The sequence below is a fragment of the Indicator indicator genome, unplaced genomic scaffold (assembly GCF_027791375.1).
Source record: "Indicator indicator isolate 239-I01 unplaced genomic scaffold, UM_Iind_1.1 iindUn_scaffold_136, whole genome shotgun sequence".
NCBI lineage: Eukaryota > Metazoa > Chordata > Aves > Piciformes > Indicatoridae > Indicator > Indicator indicator.
In genome coordinates, this window is record NW_026539238.1 from 37,620 (window position 1) to 54,941 (window position 17,322).

At 54.1% G+C, this 17,322-nt stretch overlaps 1 protein-coding gene across 1 annotated transcript in view; it reads right to left on the bottom strand.

The window, feature by feature from the left end:
* The window catches only part of CNGB1 (cyclic nucleotide gated channel subunit beta 1), a 59,166-nt gene that overhangs the window by 23,843 nt on the left and 18,001 nt on the right, over positions 1 to 17,322 (bottom strand). The window contains exons 17-19 of the mRNA XM_054398842.1: positions 5,338 to 5,462; positions 4,994 to 5,133; positions 1,519 to 1,657 (exon numbers count right to left, since the gene is read on the bottom strand). Coding sequence (XP_054254817.1) covers positions 1,519 to 1,657; positions 4,994 to 5,133; positions 5,338 to 5,462 — 404 coding nt within the window. The remainder of the gene's footprint in view (positions 1 to 1,518; positions 1,658 to 4,993; positions 5,134 to 5,337; positions 5,463 to 17,322) is intronic.

Genomic DNA, 17,322 nt, shown 5'->3' on the forward strand with positions numbered 1-17,322 from the left:
TCTTCCTCACATCCAATCTCAATCTCCCCACTTCTACTTTTGCTCCATCCCCCCAAGTCCTGTCCCTCCTTGACACCCTCCAAAGTCCCTCCCCAACTTTCTTGGAGCCCCCTTCAGATGCTGCAAGGCCACCAGAAGGTCTCCTGGGAGCCTTCTCCTCTCCAGCCTGCACAACCCCAACTCTCAGTCGAGGTTATCCACCAGCCTTCCCCCCTCTATCTTCATAGATTTATAGAATGGGTTGGGTTGGAAGGGAGCTTCAAGATCAGCCAGCTCCAACCCCCTGCCATGGGCAGGGACACCTCCCATGGGCAGGGACACCTCCCACCAGCACAGGGTGCTCAGGGCCTCATCCAGCCTGGCCTGGAACACCTCCAGGGAGGGGGCAGCCACAGCCTCCCTGGGCAACCTGTGCCAGTCTCTCCCCACCCTCACTGCCAACAATTTCTTCCTCATCTCCACTCTCAATCTCCCCTCTCCCAGCTCAAAGCCATTGTCCCTCACCCTGGCACTCCCAACCCTTGTCCAAAGCTTTGGATGGGGTTGGGTAGGGCTGGATGGGATGGGGTTGGATGAGGTGAGGTTGGGTCGGGTTGGGTGGGATGGGGTTGGATAGGATGTGGTTGGAGGGGGTTGGGTAAGGTTGGATGGGATGGGGTTGGAGGAGGTTGGAAGGGATGGAGTTGGAGGGGATTGGATGGGATGGGGTTGGGTGGGATGGCAAGAACCAAAGCTTTGGATGGGGTTGGATAGGGTTGGATGGGATGGGGTTGGGTGAGGTTGGGTGGAATGTGGTTGGATGAGGTTGGGTGAGGTTGGGTGGGATGGGGTTGGGTGGGGTTGGATGGGGTTGGGTGGGATGGCAAGAACCAAAGCTTTGGATGGGGTTGGGTGGGATGGGGTTGGGTGAGGTTGGGTGGGGTTGGATGGGATGGGGTTGGAGGAGGTTGGATGGGATGGGGTTGGATGGGATGGGGTTGGATGGGATGGGGTTGGATGGGGTTGGGTGGGATGGCAAGAACCAAAGCTTTGGATGGGGTTGGGTAGGGTTGGATGGGATGGGTTGGGGTTGGGTGAGGTTGGAGGGGGTTGGGTGGGATGGCAAGAACCAAAGGTTTGGATGGGGTTGGGTAGGGTTGGTTGGGATGGGGTTGGGTGAGGTTGGAGGGGGTTGGGTGGGATGGCAAGAACCAAAGCTTTGGATGGGGTTGGGTAGGGTTGGATGGGATGGGGTTGGGTGAGGTTGGAGGGGGTTGGGTGGGATGGCAAGAACCAAAGCTTTGACCTTCTGCCCTGCCTCGCAGGGAAGTGCCATCCACCTTTGCAAGGTGACACCACCTCCCACAGGTGACATCCTGGCAAGGGAGGTGGCATCCAGCACCACTGCCCTCACCCTGCCTCACTGCCCAAACCTGCCAGGAGCAGCTCACTTCCCTCTCCTTGGAGAAACTTTCCTCTCCCAGCATCACCAAGAAGATCCCCAGGAGCTGGAGGTCCTTAACCTAGGCAGAGCCATACCTGGGGGATGCTGGTGCCATGCTGGGCACTGCCAACATGTTGGAAGCAGGGGTGGGGGGCAGCAGTAGGTGGGTACCATCCTTCTGACCAGCATCTCCTCTGCTCTCCACGTTCTTGGTGTCCACGGAGGGGTCATTGCCTGGCCCATGGAGAAGGACAACAATTGCAGGTGAGAGGGGTGCTGGGGCACAGCCTGCAGGCCAGGATGAAGCCCCAAGCTCCATCCCCTCCATGGAGCTGTCCCCAAGCCCCACAGTGTGCTGGAAGAATTCTCCTTTTCCCTCTGTTCCCTTCTCAGCCAGCACTCACTTCACAGATCCCTGGAATGGGTTGGGTTGGGTTGGAAGGGACCTTGAGGATCATCTACTTCCAACCTCCCTCTCCTGACAGTTTGGAGCATTTCTGTCTCTCTTTTTCTTCTTTTTTTTTTCCTCCTTTTTGCCCAGTTTTTAACCACACCTCCCTCCCTTCTGCTTTCCCAGCTTGCAGCTGCTCCATGCCAGCCTTGAGTCCCCAGGGATCCTCAGGATCAGAGAATCCTAGAATGGGTTGGGTTGGAAGGGACCTTTAAGATCATCCAGTTCCAGCCCTCCCCCCCTATAGGGACACCTCCCACTAGACCACAGAATGACTCAGGCTGGAAAAGACCTCTAAGATCAAGTCCAACCTTCTACCCAACACCTCCCACAGTGCTACAGCTACTTATTTCTTGGACACCTCCAGGCATTGGGGACTCCACCACCTCCCTGGGCAGCCTCTGCCAATCCCTCACCACTCTGGCAGCAAAGAAATTTTGCCTCCTTTCCAACCTAAGCCTCCCCTGGCACAATTTCAGGGCAGTTCCTCTCCTCCTATCACCTGAGAGTAGGGAGAAGAGACCAACCCCAACCTCACTCCAACCTTGAGAGTAGGGAGAAGAGACCAACCCCAACCTCACTCCAACCTTGAGAGTAGGGAGAAGAGACCAACCCCAACCTCACTCCAACCTTGAGAGTAGGGAGAAGAGACCAACCCCAACCTCACTCCGACCTTGAGACTAGGGAGAAGAGACCAACCCCAACCTGACTCCAACCTTGAGACTAGGGCCAAGAGCCCAACCCCAACCTGACTCCAACCTTGAGACTAGGGAGAAGAGACCAACCCCAACCTCACTCCGACCTTGAGAGTAGGGCCAAGAGACCAACCCCAACCTCACTCCGACCTTGAGAGTAGGGCCAAGAGACCAACCCCAACCTGACTCCAACCTTGAGACTAGGGAGAAGAGACCAACCCCAACCTCACTCCGACCTTGAGAGTAGGGAGAAGAGACCAACCCCAACCTCACTCCAACCTTGAGAGTAGGGCCAAGAGACCAACCCCAACCTCACTCCAACCTTGAGAGTAGGGAGAAGAGACCAACCCCAACCTCACTCCAACCTTGAGAATAGGGCCAAGAGCCCAACCCCAACCTGACTCCGACCTTGAGACTAGGGAGAAGAGACCAACCCCAACCTCACTCCAACCTTGAGAATAGGGCCAAGAGCCCAACCCCAACCTGACTCCGACCTTGAGACTAGGGAGAAGAGACCATTCCCAACCTCACTTCAACCTTGAGACTAGGGCCAAGAGACCAACCCCAACCTGACTCCGACCTTGAGAGTAGGGAGAAGAGACCAACCCCAACCTCACTTCAACCTTGAGACTAGGGCCAAGAGACCAACCCCAACCTCACTCCAACCTTGAGACTAGGGCCAAGAGACCAACCCCAACCTCACTCCAACCTTGAGACTAGGGAGAAGAGACCCTTCCCAACCTCACTTCAACCTTGAGACTAGGGCCAAGAGCCCAACCCCAACCTCACTCCAACCTTGAGACTAGGGCCAAGAGACCAACCCCAACCTCACTCAAACCTTGAGACTAGGGCCAAGAGACCAACCCCAACCTCACTCCAACCATCTTTCAGGTAGCTACAGAGTAATGAAGTCTCCTCTCAGCCTCCTCTTCTTCAGGCCAAACCATCCCAGCTCCCTCAGCCTCTCCAGGGTGCTCAAGACCCTGGGCTGGTAGGAGCTGTCCCTGCCCATAGCAGGAGGGTTGGAAACTGATGAGGTTTAAGGTCCCTTCCCAGGAGGATTTAACAGCCAGAGGTGTTGTGCAGGAACCCAGCTGCAAACCTGCCTCCCAGGGTCCAGAAAAATCTCTTGGGTCTTCTGAATACAACCACAGGGATCATGCAAGCTCCAAAGGAAATGTGTGTTTGGTTTTCATCCAGAAGAAGGCAATCTTCCAAGCAGGACCTAGGTCCTCCCTCTTTTGCTTCCTGCCATCATTCAGCTCAGAAGGTGGAAGGCTTGGATGTTCATGATGGGTCGAGAGAGATGCCAATGGCCCAAGGGGGAAATCACAGAGTTGGGAAAGCCTTCTAGGATCATCCAAATCCAAGCAGCAACCCAACCCCACCATGGCCATCAAACCATGGCCACAAGTGTCATAGCCACAGGTTTCTGGAACATTTCCAGGCATGGGAACTCCACCACCTCCCTGGGCAGCCTGTGCCAATGCCTGAAAAAGCCTTCCTGGGAACAAATTCTTTCTCATCTCCAACTTAAACCTCCCCTGGCACAATTCCAGTCCCAGAGAAATGGCCTTGGGGTCATCCTGGCTATAAAGCCCACAGCTGGCTGGGCTGGGATGTGCCATCCCTTAGCTACATAACAGAATGCAATGAGCTCCTGTAGGATTCATTCTAAGGGGTGGGAGGTGTAGGGAGGGGGTCAGGGTGGGTTTCACACCCCTGGTGTCCCCTCCTGTCCCCACAGGCTGATGGGAGGCCAATGGATCCAAGCATGGGAAGTGACCTGTTTGGGTTGCAAAGTCCCAATCCTATGGTGTGTGGGGAAGGGAAAAGGGGGGAAAAAAATACATTTAAAGCAGCAGAATTCAGCTGGCTAGGTGAAAACAAAGCAAAGCAAAGCTGCAGAGAGGTGGATTTGTCCTTCTGGCTTAAGAGGCAGCAAGCTGTGGAACAGCAAAGCTCCATCCCACCTCACCCTTCTCTCAGGGTGAGCAGGTTGCATGAAGGCTGAGGAGGAGGAGAAGGGGGGAAAAAAAGATCTGCTAAGGAGAGAAGAGAAAACTCTGCTGCTGGGCAGCAGGTATTTAACCCTCTGCCTGCAGGTCCATTCCAAGAAGAAGGTCCAAAAGAAAAGCAAGATCCTGGCTGGATCTTTGCAAACTCTCTTCCAAGAGGGAGCTAGAAAGGCACAGAGTGATGAAGGGGAAGCAGAAGAAAAGAGCCTCACGAGTTGAGCCCTCCCCCCAGCTTCTGTGCTGCAACAGGAAGGAGGCTTTTATTCAGCAGGGTTTATTTTCCCCAGTCCCCATCCCCCCACCCCCAAAACCAAGCAACAAAAACCTCCAGGAAGAACTCCTTGCCCCCCAACACCCCAACTTTCCCTAGCTATGCAACCCCCCAGCCCTCAAAGCCTCCTAATACCTAAGGGGGGCTGCTCCTCGTGGCAAAAATTGGGGTTGAGCACCCCGGCCTTGGGTTTGCTGGCGAGAAGGAAGGTGGGGAGGCGGCAGGCAGCGGCGGCTCGGCAGCTGGGGACGTTGGGGAGCTGCTCTAGCGGCGTGCTGCAGCCAGGAGGGGAGGAGGAAGAGGAGGAGGAGGAAGAGGAGGAGGCGTCCCAACCGTCGAGCGGCTTGTCGTGCACCAGCCGGGCTAACTCGACGTCTCGGGTGGGCTTGGACATGCTGCTAGGCGCCTAGGGGGCTTCAAGCAAGGGCAAGACATCTGAAGCTGCAAAGAAAAGAGAGAGCGGAGGGGTGAGACGGCACCGATCCGGCCGCGCCGAGGGGCGCAGGGATGGTGCGGGGCAGGGCTTGGGGCGGGCCCTGCCGCTGCCGGCTCTTGGGGGCAGGAGGCAGCGTCCTGCTCTGGCTTCTTCCAGCGGTCTGCGAGGCTGAGAGGTGCCCGGAGAGGGCTGCAGAGAGCTCTCAGCCTCTTCCAGGGTGCAGGGAGAATCATGGAATAGAATCATGGAAGAGAATCGGAGAATCACTCAGGGCTGGAAGGGAGATCGAGGCACAGCCAGCTCCAACCCCCATGCCATGGGCAGGGACACCTCACACCAGAAGCCAGCACTTGGGCAGCTAGGTGCAAGGGCTGAAAGAGCAGAGACAGATCCAGCATGAGGAGAGACATCTCCAACCTGTGCCAGGACTGCACGAGCAGAGACATCTCCAAACTGTACCTGAGCAGAGACATCTCCAAGCTGTACCTGAGCAGAGACATCTCCAAGCTGTACCTGAGCAGAGACATCTCCAAGCTGTACCTGAGCAGAGACATCTCCAAGCTGTACCTGAGCAGAGACATCTCCAAGCTGTACCTGAGCAGAGACATCTCCAAGCTGTACCTGAGCAGAGACATCTCCAAGCTGTACCTGAGCAGAGACATCTCCAAGCTGTACCTGAGCAGAGACATCTCCAAGCTGTACCTGAGCAGAGACATCTCCAAGCTGTACCTGAGCAGAGACATCTCCAAGCTGTACCTGAGCAGAGACATCTCCAAGCTGTACCTGAGCAGAGACATCTCCAAGCTGTACCTGAGCAGAGACATCTCCAAGCTGTACCTGAGCAGAGACATCTCCAAGCTGTACCTGAGCAGAGACATCTCCAAGCTGCACCTGAGCAGAGACATCTCCAAGCTGCACCTGAGCAGAGACATCTCCAAGCTGTACCTGAGCAGAGACATCTCCAAGCTGTACCTGAGCAGAGACATCTCCAAGCTGTACCTGAGCAGAGACATCTCCAAGCTGCACCTGAGCAGAGACATCTCCAAGCTGTACCTGAGCAGAGACATCTCCAAGCTGTACCTGAGCAGAGACATCTCCAAGCTGCACCTGAGCAGAGACATCTCCAAGCTGTACCTGAGCAGAGACATCTCCAAGCTGCACCTGAGCAGAGACATCTCCAAGCTGTACCTAAGCAGAGACATCTCCAAGGTGTACCTGAGCAGAGACATCTCCAAACTGCACCTGAGCAGAGACATCTCCAAGCTGTACCTGAGCAGAGACATCTCCAAGCTGTACCTAAGCAGAAACATCTCCAAGCTGCACCTGAGCAGAGACATCTCCAAGCTGTACCTGAGCAGAGACATCTCCAAGCTGCACCTGAGCAGAGACATCTCCAAGCTGCACCTGAGCAGAGACATCTCCAAGCTGTACCTGAGCAGAGACATCTCCAAGCTGCACCTGAGCAGAGACATCTCCAAGCTGTACCTGAGCAGAGACATCTCCAAGCTGTACCTGAGCAGAGACATCTCCAAGCTGTACCTGAGCAGAGACATCTCCAAGCTGTACCTGAGCAGAGACATCTCCAAGCTGTACCTGAGCAGAGACATCTCCAAGCTGCACCTGAGCAGAGACATCTCCAAGCTGTACCTGAGCAGAGACATCTCCAAGCTGTACCTGAGCAGAGACATCTCCAAGCTGCACCTGAGCAGAGACATCTCCAAGCTGCACCTGAGCAGAGACATCTCCAAGCTGTACCTGAGCAGAGACATCTCCAAGCTGTAACTGAGCAGAGACATCTCCAACCTGCACCTGAGCAGAGACATCTCCAAGCTGTACCTGAGCAGAGACATCTCCAAGCTGCACCTGAGCAGAGACATCTCCAAGCTGCACCTGAGCAGAGACATCTCCAAGCTGCACCTGAGCAGAGACATCTCCAAGCTGTACCTGAGCAGAGACATCTCCAAGCTGCACCTGAGCAGAGACATCTCCAAGCTGTACCTGAGCAGAGACATCTCCAAGCTGTACCTGAGCAGAGACATCTCCAAGCTGCACCTGAGCAGAGACATCTCCAAGCTGTACCTGAGCAGAGACATCTCCAAGCTGTACCTGAGCAGAGACATCTCCAAGCTGCACCTGAGCAGAGACATCTCCAAGCTGTACCTGAGCAGAGACATCTCCAAGCTGTACCTGAGCAGAGACATCTCCAAGCTGTACCTGAGCAGAGACATCTCCAAGCTGTACCTGAGCAGAGACATCTCCAAGCTGCACCTGAGCAGAGACATCTCCAAGCTGTACCTGAGCAGAGACATCTCCAAGCTGTACCTGAGCAGAGACATCTCCAAGCTGCACCTGAGCAGAGACATCTCCAAGCTGTACCTGAGCAGAGACATCTCCAAGCTGTACCTGAGCAGAGACATCTCCAAGCTGTACCTGAGCAGAGACATCTCCAAGCTGCACCTGAGCAGAGACATCTCCAAGCTGTACCTGAGCAGAGACATCTCCAAGCTGTACCTGAGCAGAGACATCTCCAAGCTGTACCTGAGCAGAGACATCTCCAAGCTGCACCTGAGCAGAGACATCTCCAAGCTGTACCTGAGCAGAGACATCTCCAAGCTGCACCTGAGCAGAGACATCTCCAAGCTGTACCTGAGCAGAGACATCTCCAAGCTGCACCTGAGCAGAGACATCTCCAAGCTGTACCTGAGCAGAGACATCTCCAAGCTGCACCTGAGCAGAGACATCTCCAAGCTGTACCTGAGCAGAGACATCTCCAAGCTGCACCTGAGCAGAGACATCTCCAAGCTGTACCTGAGCAGAGACATCTCCAAGCTGTACCTGAGCAGAGACATCTCCAAGCTGCACCTGAGCAGAGACATCTCCAAGCTGCACCTGAGCAGAGACATCTCCAAGCTGCACCTGAGCAGAGACATCTCCAAGCTGTACCTGAGCAGAGACATCTCCAAGCTGCACCTGAGCAGAGACATCTCCAAGCTGTACCTGAGCAGAGACATCTCCAAGCTGCACCTGAGCAGAGACATCTCCAAGCTGTACCTGAGCAGAGACATCTCCAAGCTGCACCTGAGCAGAGACATCTCCAAGCTGTACCTGAGCAGAGACATCTCCAAGCTGTACCTGAGCAGAGACATCTCCAAGCTGCACCTGAGCAGAGACATCTCCAAGCTGTACCTGAGCAGAGACATCTCCAAGCTGTACCTGAGCAGAGACATCTCCAAGCTGCACCTGAGCAGAGACATCTCCAAGCTGTACCTGAGCAGAGACATCTCCAAGCTGTACCTGAGCAGAGACATCTCCAAGCTGTACCTGAGCAGAGACATCTCCAACCTGCACCTGAGCAGAGACATCTCCAAGCTGTACCTGAGCAGAGACATCTCCAAGCTGTACCTGAGCAGAGACATCTCCAAGCTGTACCTGAGCAGAGACATCTCCAAGCTGTACCTGAGCAGAGACATCTCCAAGCTGTACCTGAGCAGAGACATCTCCAAGCTGCACCTGAGCAGAGACATCTCCAAGCTGCACCTGAGCAGAGACATCTCCAAGCTGTACCTGAGCAGAGACATCTCCAAGCTGTACCTGAGCAGAGACATCTCCAAGCTGTACCTGAGCAGAGACATCTCCAAGCTGTACCTGAGCAGAGACATCTCCAAGCTGCACCTGAGCAGAGACATCTCCAAGCTGTACCTGAGCAGAGACATCTCCAAGCTGTACCTGAGCAGAGACATCTCCAAGCTGTACCTGAGCAGAGACATCTCCAAGCTGTACCTGAGCAGAGACATCTCCAAGCTGCACCTGAGCAGAGACATCTCCAAGCTGTACCTGAGCAGAGACATCTCCAAGCTGCACCTGAGCAGAGACATCTCCAAGCTGTACCTGAGCAGAGACATCTCCAAGCTGCACCTGAGCAGAGACATCTCCAAGCTGTACCTGAGCAGAGACATCTCCAAGCTGCACCTGAGCAGAGACATCTCCAAGCTGCACCTGAGCAGAGACATCTCCAAGCTGTACCTGAGCAGAGACATCTCCAAGCTGTACCTGAGCAGAGACATCTCCAAGCTGTACCTGAGCAGAGACATCTCCAAGCTGTACCTGAGCAGAGACATCTCCAAGCTGCACCTAAGCAGAGACATCTCCAAGCTGTACCTGAGCAGAGACATCTCCAAGCTGCACCTGAGCAGAGACATCTCCAAGCTGTACCTGAGCAGAGACATCTCCAACCTGCACCTGAGCAGAGACATCTCCAAGCTGTACCTGAGCAGAGACATCTCCAAGCTGCACCTGAGCAGAGACATCTCCAAGCTGTACCTGAGCAGAGACATCTCCAAGCTGTACCTGAGCAGAGACATCTCCAAGCTGTACCTGAGCAGAGACATCTCCAAGCTGTACCTGAGCAGAGACATCTCCAACCTGCACCTGAGCAGAGACATCTCCAAGCTGCACCTGAGCAGAGACATCTCCAAGCTGCACCTGAGCAGAGACATCTCCAAGCTGTAACTGAGCAGAGACATCTCCAAGCTGTACCTGAGCAGAGACATCTCCAAGCTGTACCTGAGCAGAGACATCTCCAAGCTGTACCTGAGCAGAGACATCTCCAAGCTGTACCTGAGCAGAGACATCTCCAAGCTGTACCTGAGCAGAGACATCTCCAAGCTGTACCTGAGCAGAGACATCTCCAAGCTGTACCTGAGCAGAGACATCTCCAAGCTGTACCTGAGCAGAGACATCTCCAAGCTGCACCTGAGCAGAGACATCTCCAAGCTGTACCTGAGCAGAGACATCTCCAAGCTGTACCTGAGCAGAGACATCTCCAAGCTGTACCTGAGCAGAGACATCTCCAAGCTGTACCTGAGCAGAGACATCTCCAAGCTGTACCTGAGCAGAGACATCACCAAGCTGTACCTGAGCAGAGACATCTCCAAGCTGTACCTGAGCAGAGACATCTCCAACCTGCACCTGAGCAGAGACATCTCCAAGCTGCACCTGAGCAGAGACATCTCCAAGCTGTACCTGAGCAGAGACATCTCCAAGCTGTACCTGAGCAGAGACATCTCCAAGCTGTACCTGAGCAGAGACATCTCCAAACTGCACCTGAGCAGAGACATCTCCAAGCTGTACCTGAGCAGAGACATCTCCAAGCTGCACCTGAGCAGAGACATCTCCAAGCTGTACCTGAGCAGAGACATCTCCAAGCTGTACCTGAGCAGAGACATCTCCAAGCTGTACCTGAGCAGAGACATCTCCAAGCTGCACCTGAGCAGAGACATCTCCAAGCTGTACCTGAGCAGAGACATCTCCAAGCTGTACCTGAGCAGAGACATCTCCAAGCTGTACCTGAGCAGAGACATCTCCAAGCTGCACCTGAGCAGAGACATCTCCAAGCTGTACCTGAGCAGAGACATCTCCAAGCTGCACCTGAGCAGAGACATCTCCAAGCTGTACCTGAGCAGAGACATCTCCAAGCTGTACCTGAGCAGAGACATCTCCAAGCTGTACCTGAGCAGAGACATCTCCAAGCTGTACCTGAGCAGAGACATCTCCAAGCTGTACCTGAGCAGAGACATCTCCAAGCTGCACCTGAGCAGAGACATCTCCAAGCTGTACCTGAGCAGAGACATCTCCAAGCTGTACCTGAGCAGAGACATCTCCAAGCTGTACCTGAGCAGAGACATCTCCAAGCTGTACCTGAGCAGAGACATCTCCAAGCTGTACCTGAGCAGAGACATCTCCAAGCTGTACCTGAGCAGAGACATCTCCAAGCTGTACCTGAGCAGAGACATCTCCAAGCTGTACCTGAGCAGAGACATCTCCAAGCTGTACCTGAGCAGAGACATCTCCAAGCTGTACCTGAGCAGAGACATCTCCAAGCTGTACCTGAGCAGAGACATCTCCAAGCTGCACCTGAGCAGAGACATCTCCAAGCTGTACCTGAGCAGAGACATCTCCAAGCTGTACCTGAGCAGAGACATCTCCAAGCTGTACCTGAGCAGAGACATCTCCAAGCTGCACCTGAGCAGAGACATCTCCAAGCTGTACCTGAGCAGAGACATCTCCAAGCTGTACCTGAGCAGAGACATCTCCAAGCTGTACCTGAGCAGAGACATCTCCAAGCTGTACCTGAGCAGAGACATCTCCAAGCTGTACCTGAGCAGAGACATCTCCAAGCTGCACCTGAGCAGAGACATCTCCAAGCTGTACCTGAGCAGAGACATCTCCAAGCTGCACCTGAGCAGAGACATCTCCAAGCTGTACCTGAGCAGAGACATCTCCAAGCTGTACCTGAGCAGAGACATCTCCAAGCTGCACCTGAGCAGAGACATCTCCAAGCTGTACCTGAGCAGAGACATCTCCAAGCTGTACCTGAGCAGAGACATCTCCAAGCTGCACCTGAGCAGAGACATCTCCAAGCTGCACCTGAGCAGAGACATCTCCAAGCTGTACCTGAGCAGAGACATCTCCAAGCTGTACCTGAGCAGAGACATCTCCAAGCTGTACCTGAGCAGAGACATCTCCAAGCTGCACCTGAGCAGAGACATCTCCAAGCTGTACCTGAGCAGAGACATCTCCAGCCTGCACCTAAGCAGAGACATCTCCAAGCTGTACCTGAGCAGAGACATCTCCAAGCTGCACCTGAGCAGAGACATCTCCAAGCTGTACCTGAGCAGAGACATCTCCAAGCTGTACCTGAGCAGAGACATCTCCAAGCTGTACCTGAGCAGAGACATCTCCAAGCTGTACCTGAGCAGAGACATCTCCAAGCTGTACCTGAGCAGAGACATCTCCAAGCTGTACCTGAGCAGAGACATCTCCAAGCTGCACCTGAGCAGAGACATCTCCAAGCTGTACCTGAGCAGAGACATCTCCAAGCTGTACCTGAGCAGAGACATCTCCAAGCTGCACCTGAGCAGAGACATCTCCAAGCTGTACCTGAGCAGAGACATCTCCAAGCTGTACCTGAGCAGAGACATCTCCAAGCTGTACCTGAGCAGAGACATCTCCAAGCTGTACCTGAGCAGAGACATCTCCAAGCTGTACCTGAGCAGAGACATCTCCAAGCTGTACCTGAGCAGAGACATCTCCAAGCTGTACCTGAGCAGAGACATCTCCAAGCTGTACCTGAGCAGAGACATCTCCAAGCTGTACCTGAGCAGAGACATCTCCAAGCTGTACCTGAGCAGAGACATCTCCAAGCTGTACCTGAGCAGAGACATCTCCAAGCTGTACCTGAGCAGAGACATCTCCAAGCTGCACCTGAGCAGAGACATCTCCAAGCTGTACCTGAGCAGAGACATCTCCAAGCTGTACCTGAGCAGAGACATCTCCAAGCTGCACCTGAGCAGAGACATCTCCAAGCTGTACCTGAGCAGAGACATCTCCAAGCTGTACCTGAGCAGAGACATCTCCAAGCTGTACCTGAGCAGAGACATCTCCAAGCTGCACCTGAGCAGAGACATCTCCAAGCTGTACCTGAGCAGAGACATCTCCAAGCTGTACCTGAGCAGAGACATCTCCAAGCTGTACCTGAGCAGAGACATCTCCAAGCTGTACCTGAGCAGAGACATCTCCAAGCTGTACCTGAGCAGAGACATCTCCAAGCTGTACCTGAGCAGAGACATCTCCAAGCTGTACCTGAGCAGAGACATCTCCAAGCTGTACCTGAGCAGAGACATCTCCAAGCTGTACCTGAGCAGAGACATCTCCAAGGTGTACCTGAGCAGAGACATCTCCAAGCTGCACCTGAGCAGAAACATCTCCAAGCTGCACCTGAGCAGAGACATCTCCAAGCTGTACCTGAGCAGAGACATCTCCAAGGTGTACCTGAGCAGAGACATCTCCAAGCTGCACCTGAGCAGAGACATCTCCAAGGTGTACCTGAGCAGAGACATCTCCAAGCTGTACCTGAGCAGAGACATCTCCAAGCTGTACCTGAGCAGAGACATCTCCAAGCTGTACCTGAGCAGAGACATCTCCAAGCTGTACCTGAGCAGAAACATCTCCAAGCTGTACCTGAGCAGAGACATCTCCAAGCTGTACCTGAGCAGAGACATCTCCAAGCTGTACCTGAGCAGAGACATCTCCAAGCTGTACCTGAGCAGAGACATCTCCAAGCTGTACCTGAGCAGAGACATCTCCAAGCTGTACCTGAGCAGAGACATCTCCAAGCTGCACCTGAGCAGAGACATCTCCAAGCTGTACCTGAGCAGAGACATCTCCAAGCTGTACCTGAGCAGAGACATCTCCAAGCTGTACCTGAGCAGAGACATCTCCAAGCTGTACCTGAGCAGAGACATCTCCAAGCTGCACCTGAGCAGAGACATCTCCAAGCTGTACCTGAGCAGAGACATCTCCAAGCTGCACCTGAGCAGAGACATCTCCAAGCTGTACCTGAGCAGAGACATCTCCAAGCTGTACCTGAGCAGAGACATCTCCAAGCTGTACCTGAGCAGAGACATCTCCAAGCTGCACCTGAGCAGAGACATCTCCAAGCTGTACCTGAGCAGAGACATCTCCAAGCTGTACCTGAGCAGAGACATCTCCAAGCTGTACCTGAGCAGAGACATCTCCAAGCTGTACCTGAGCAGAGACATCTCCAAGCTGCACCTGAGCAGAGACATCTCCAAGCTGTACCTGAGCAGAGACATCTCCAAGCTGCACCTGAGCAGAGACATCTCCAAGCTGTACCTGAGCAGAGACATCTCCAAGCTGTACCTGAGCAGAGACATCTCCAAGCTGTACCTGAGCAGAGACATCTCCAAGCTGTACCTGAGCAGAGACATCTCCAAGCTGTACCTGAGCAGAGACATCTCCAAGCTGTACCTGAGCAGAGACATCTCCAAGCTGCACCTGAGCAGAGACATCTCCAAGCTGTACCTGAGCAGAGACATCTCCAAGCTGTACCTGAGCAGAGACATCTCCAAGCTGTACCTGAGCAGAGACATCTCCAAGCTGTACCTGAGCAGAGACATCTCCAAGCTGCACCTGAGCAGAGACATCTCCAAGCTGTACCTGAGCAGAGACATCTCCAAGCTGTACCTGAGCAGAGACATCTCCAAGCTGTACCTGAGCAGAGACATCTCCAAGCTGTACCTGAGCAGAGACATCTCCAAGCTGCACCTGAGCAGAGACATCTCCAAGCTGTACCTGAGCAGAGACATCTCCAAGGTGTACCTGAGCAGAGACATCTCCAAGCTGCACCTGAGCAGAGACATCTCCAAGCTGTACCTGAGCAGAGACATCTCCAAGCTGTACCTGAGCAGAGACATCTCCAAGCTGCACCTGAGCAGAGACATCTCCAAGCTGTACCTGAGCAGAGACATCTCCAAGCTGTACCTGAGCAGAGACATCTCCAAGCTGTACCTGAGCAGAGACATCTCCAAGCTGTACCTGAGCAGAGACATCTCCAAGCTGTACCTGAGCAGAGACATCTCCAAGCTGCACCTGAGCAGAGACATCTCCAAGCTGTACCTGAGCAGAGACATCTCCAAGCTGTACCTGAGCAGAGACATCTCCAAGCTGTACCTGAGCAGAGACATCTCCAAGCTGTACCTGAGCAGAGACATCTCCAAGCTGTACCTGAGCAGAGACATCTCCAAGCTGTACCTGAGCAGAGACATCTCCAAGCTGTACCTGAGCAGAGACATCTCCAAGCTGTACCTGAGCAGAGACATCTCCAAGCTGTACCTGAGCAGAGACATCTCCAAGCTGCACCTGAGCAGAGACATCTCCAAGCTGTACCTGAGCAGAGACATCTCCAAGCTGTACCTGAGCAGAGACATCTCCAAGCTGTACCTGAGCAGAGACATCTCCAAGCTGTACCTGAGCAGAGACATCTCCAAGCTGTACCTGAGCAGAGACATCTCCAAGCTGTACCTGAGCAGAGACATCTCCAAGCTGCACCTGAGCAGAGACATCTCCAAGCTGTACCTGAGCAGAGACATCTCCAAGCTGCACCTGAGCAGAGACATCTCCAAGCTGCACCTGAGCAGAGACATCTCCAAGCTGCACCTGAGCAGAGACATCTCCAAGCTGCACCTGAGCAGAGACATCTCCAAACTGCACCTGAGCAGAGACATCTCCAAGCTGTAACTGAGCAGAGACATCTCCAAGCTGTAACTGAGCAGAGACATCTCCAAGCTGTACCTGAGCAGAGACATCTCCAAGCTGTAACTGAGCAGAGACATCTCCAAGCTGCACCTGAGCAGAGACATCTCCAAGCTGTAACTGAGCAGAGACATCTCCAAGCTGTACCTGAGCAGAGACATCTCCAAGCTGCACCTGAGCAGAGACATCTCCAAGCTGTACCTGAGCAGAGACATCTCCAAGCTGTACCTGAGCAGAGACATCTCCAAGCTGTACCTGAGCAGAGACATCTCCAAGCTGTACCTGAGCAGAGACATCTCCAAGCTGTACCTGAGCAGAGACATCTCCAAGCTGTACCTGAGCAGAGACATCTCCAAGCTGCACCTGAGCAGAGACATCTCCAAGCTGTACCTGAGCAGAGACATCTCCAAGCTGTACCTGAGCAGAGACATCTCCAAGCTGTACCTGAGCAGAGACATCTCCAAGCTGTACCTGAGCAGAGACATCTCCAAGCTGTACCTGAGCAGAGACATCTCCAAGCTGCACCTGAGCAGAGACATCTCCAAGCTGTACCTGAGCAGAGACATCTCCAAGCTGCACCTGAGCAGAGACATCTCCAAGCTGTACCTGAGCAGAGACATCTCCAAGCTGTACCTGAGCAGAGACATCTCCAAGCTGTACCTGAGCAGAGACATCTCCAAGCTGTACCTGAGCAGAGACATCTCCAAGCTGTACCTGAGCAGAGACATCTCCAAGCTGCACCTGAGCAGAGACATCTCCAAGCTGTACCTGAGCAGAGACATCTCCAAGCTGTACCTGAGCAGAGACATCTCCAAGCTGCACCTGAGCAGAGACATCTCCAAGCTGTACCTGAGCAGAGACATCTCCAAGCTGTAACTGAGCAGAGACATCTCCAAGCTGTACCTGAGCAGAGACATCTCCAAGCTGTACCTGAGCAGAGACATCTCCAAGCTGTACCTGAGCAGAGACATCTCCAAGCTGTACCTGAGCAGAGACATCTCCAAGCTGCACCTGAGCAGAGACATCTCCAAACTGCACCTGAGCAGAGACATCTCCAAGCTGCACCTGAGCAGAGACATCTCCAAGCTGCACCTGAGCAGAGACATCTCCAAGCTGCACCTGAGCAGAGACATCTCCAAGCTGCACCTGAGCAGAGACCTCTCCAGCCTGTACCACCTCATTTTCATTACCAACCTCCTTAGAGGTGACCTCAAAAAGTGCTTCCCAGCCCTGGGCATTGCCCAACCTGTGCCAAGTGGTGCAGAAATCCCTTTTACCCTCTCCCTCCGTTCCTCAGCTGAAGGAGAAACTCTTTCTGCCCCTCACAGATTGCTTCACCAACAAGACTCAGCCCCAGCCTGGCAGAGCTGGCTCCAGCTGGTGCCAACATTGCATCAGGCTGTGCCCCCATGGGATGCCAAGCCCCTAGTGCCCATGCTGCAGAAAGCTCAGGTGCCTGCTCCCAGCCAGTGAGCAGCAGGAAGGCAGAAGCTGCTCTTCTCCATGGCCAAGCATCTCCTGCTTCACTTCACCCACACTTGGCAGCCTGCTGCTCTTCACTGTACCTTCAGCATCACTTGCAGCAGCTTCAGCTCTGCCCTCCTCCACCTTCAGAAAGGAAAAACAAACAAAAAAAGGCATTTTAAAGAGGCCCAAACCCTGCCCTGCCAGGAAAAGAGCAGACTGAGGAGCTGGAGTTCCCCAGCCTCTCAGCTTGATGCTGAGTGCCAGCAGGGGAGGATGGAAGCATCCTCAGCTCTCAGGTTCAGAGGAAGGAAACAGAGAACAGATCTGGTCAGAAGAGAGCTCCAAGGTCATCCCAGCCCAAGCCTGAAGCCAGCACTGAAGGGGCACCACTAAACCACATCCCTAAGCTCCACAAGGCTGCAGGGACAGCCCCGGGGGTGGTGACTCC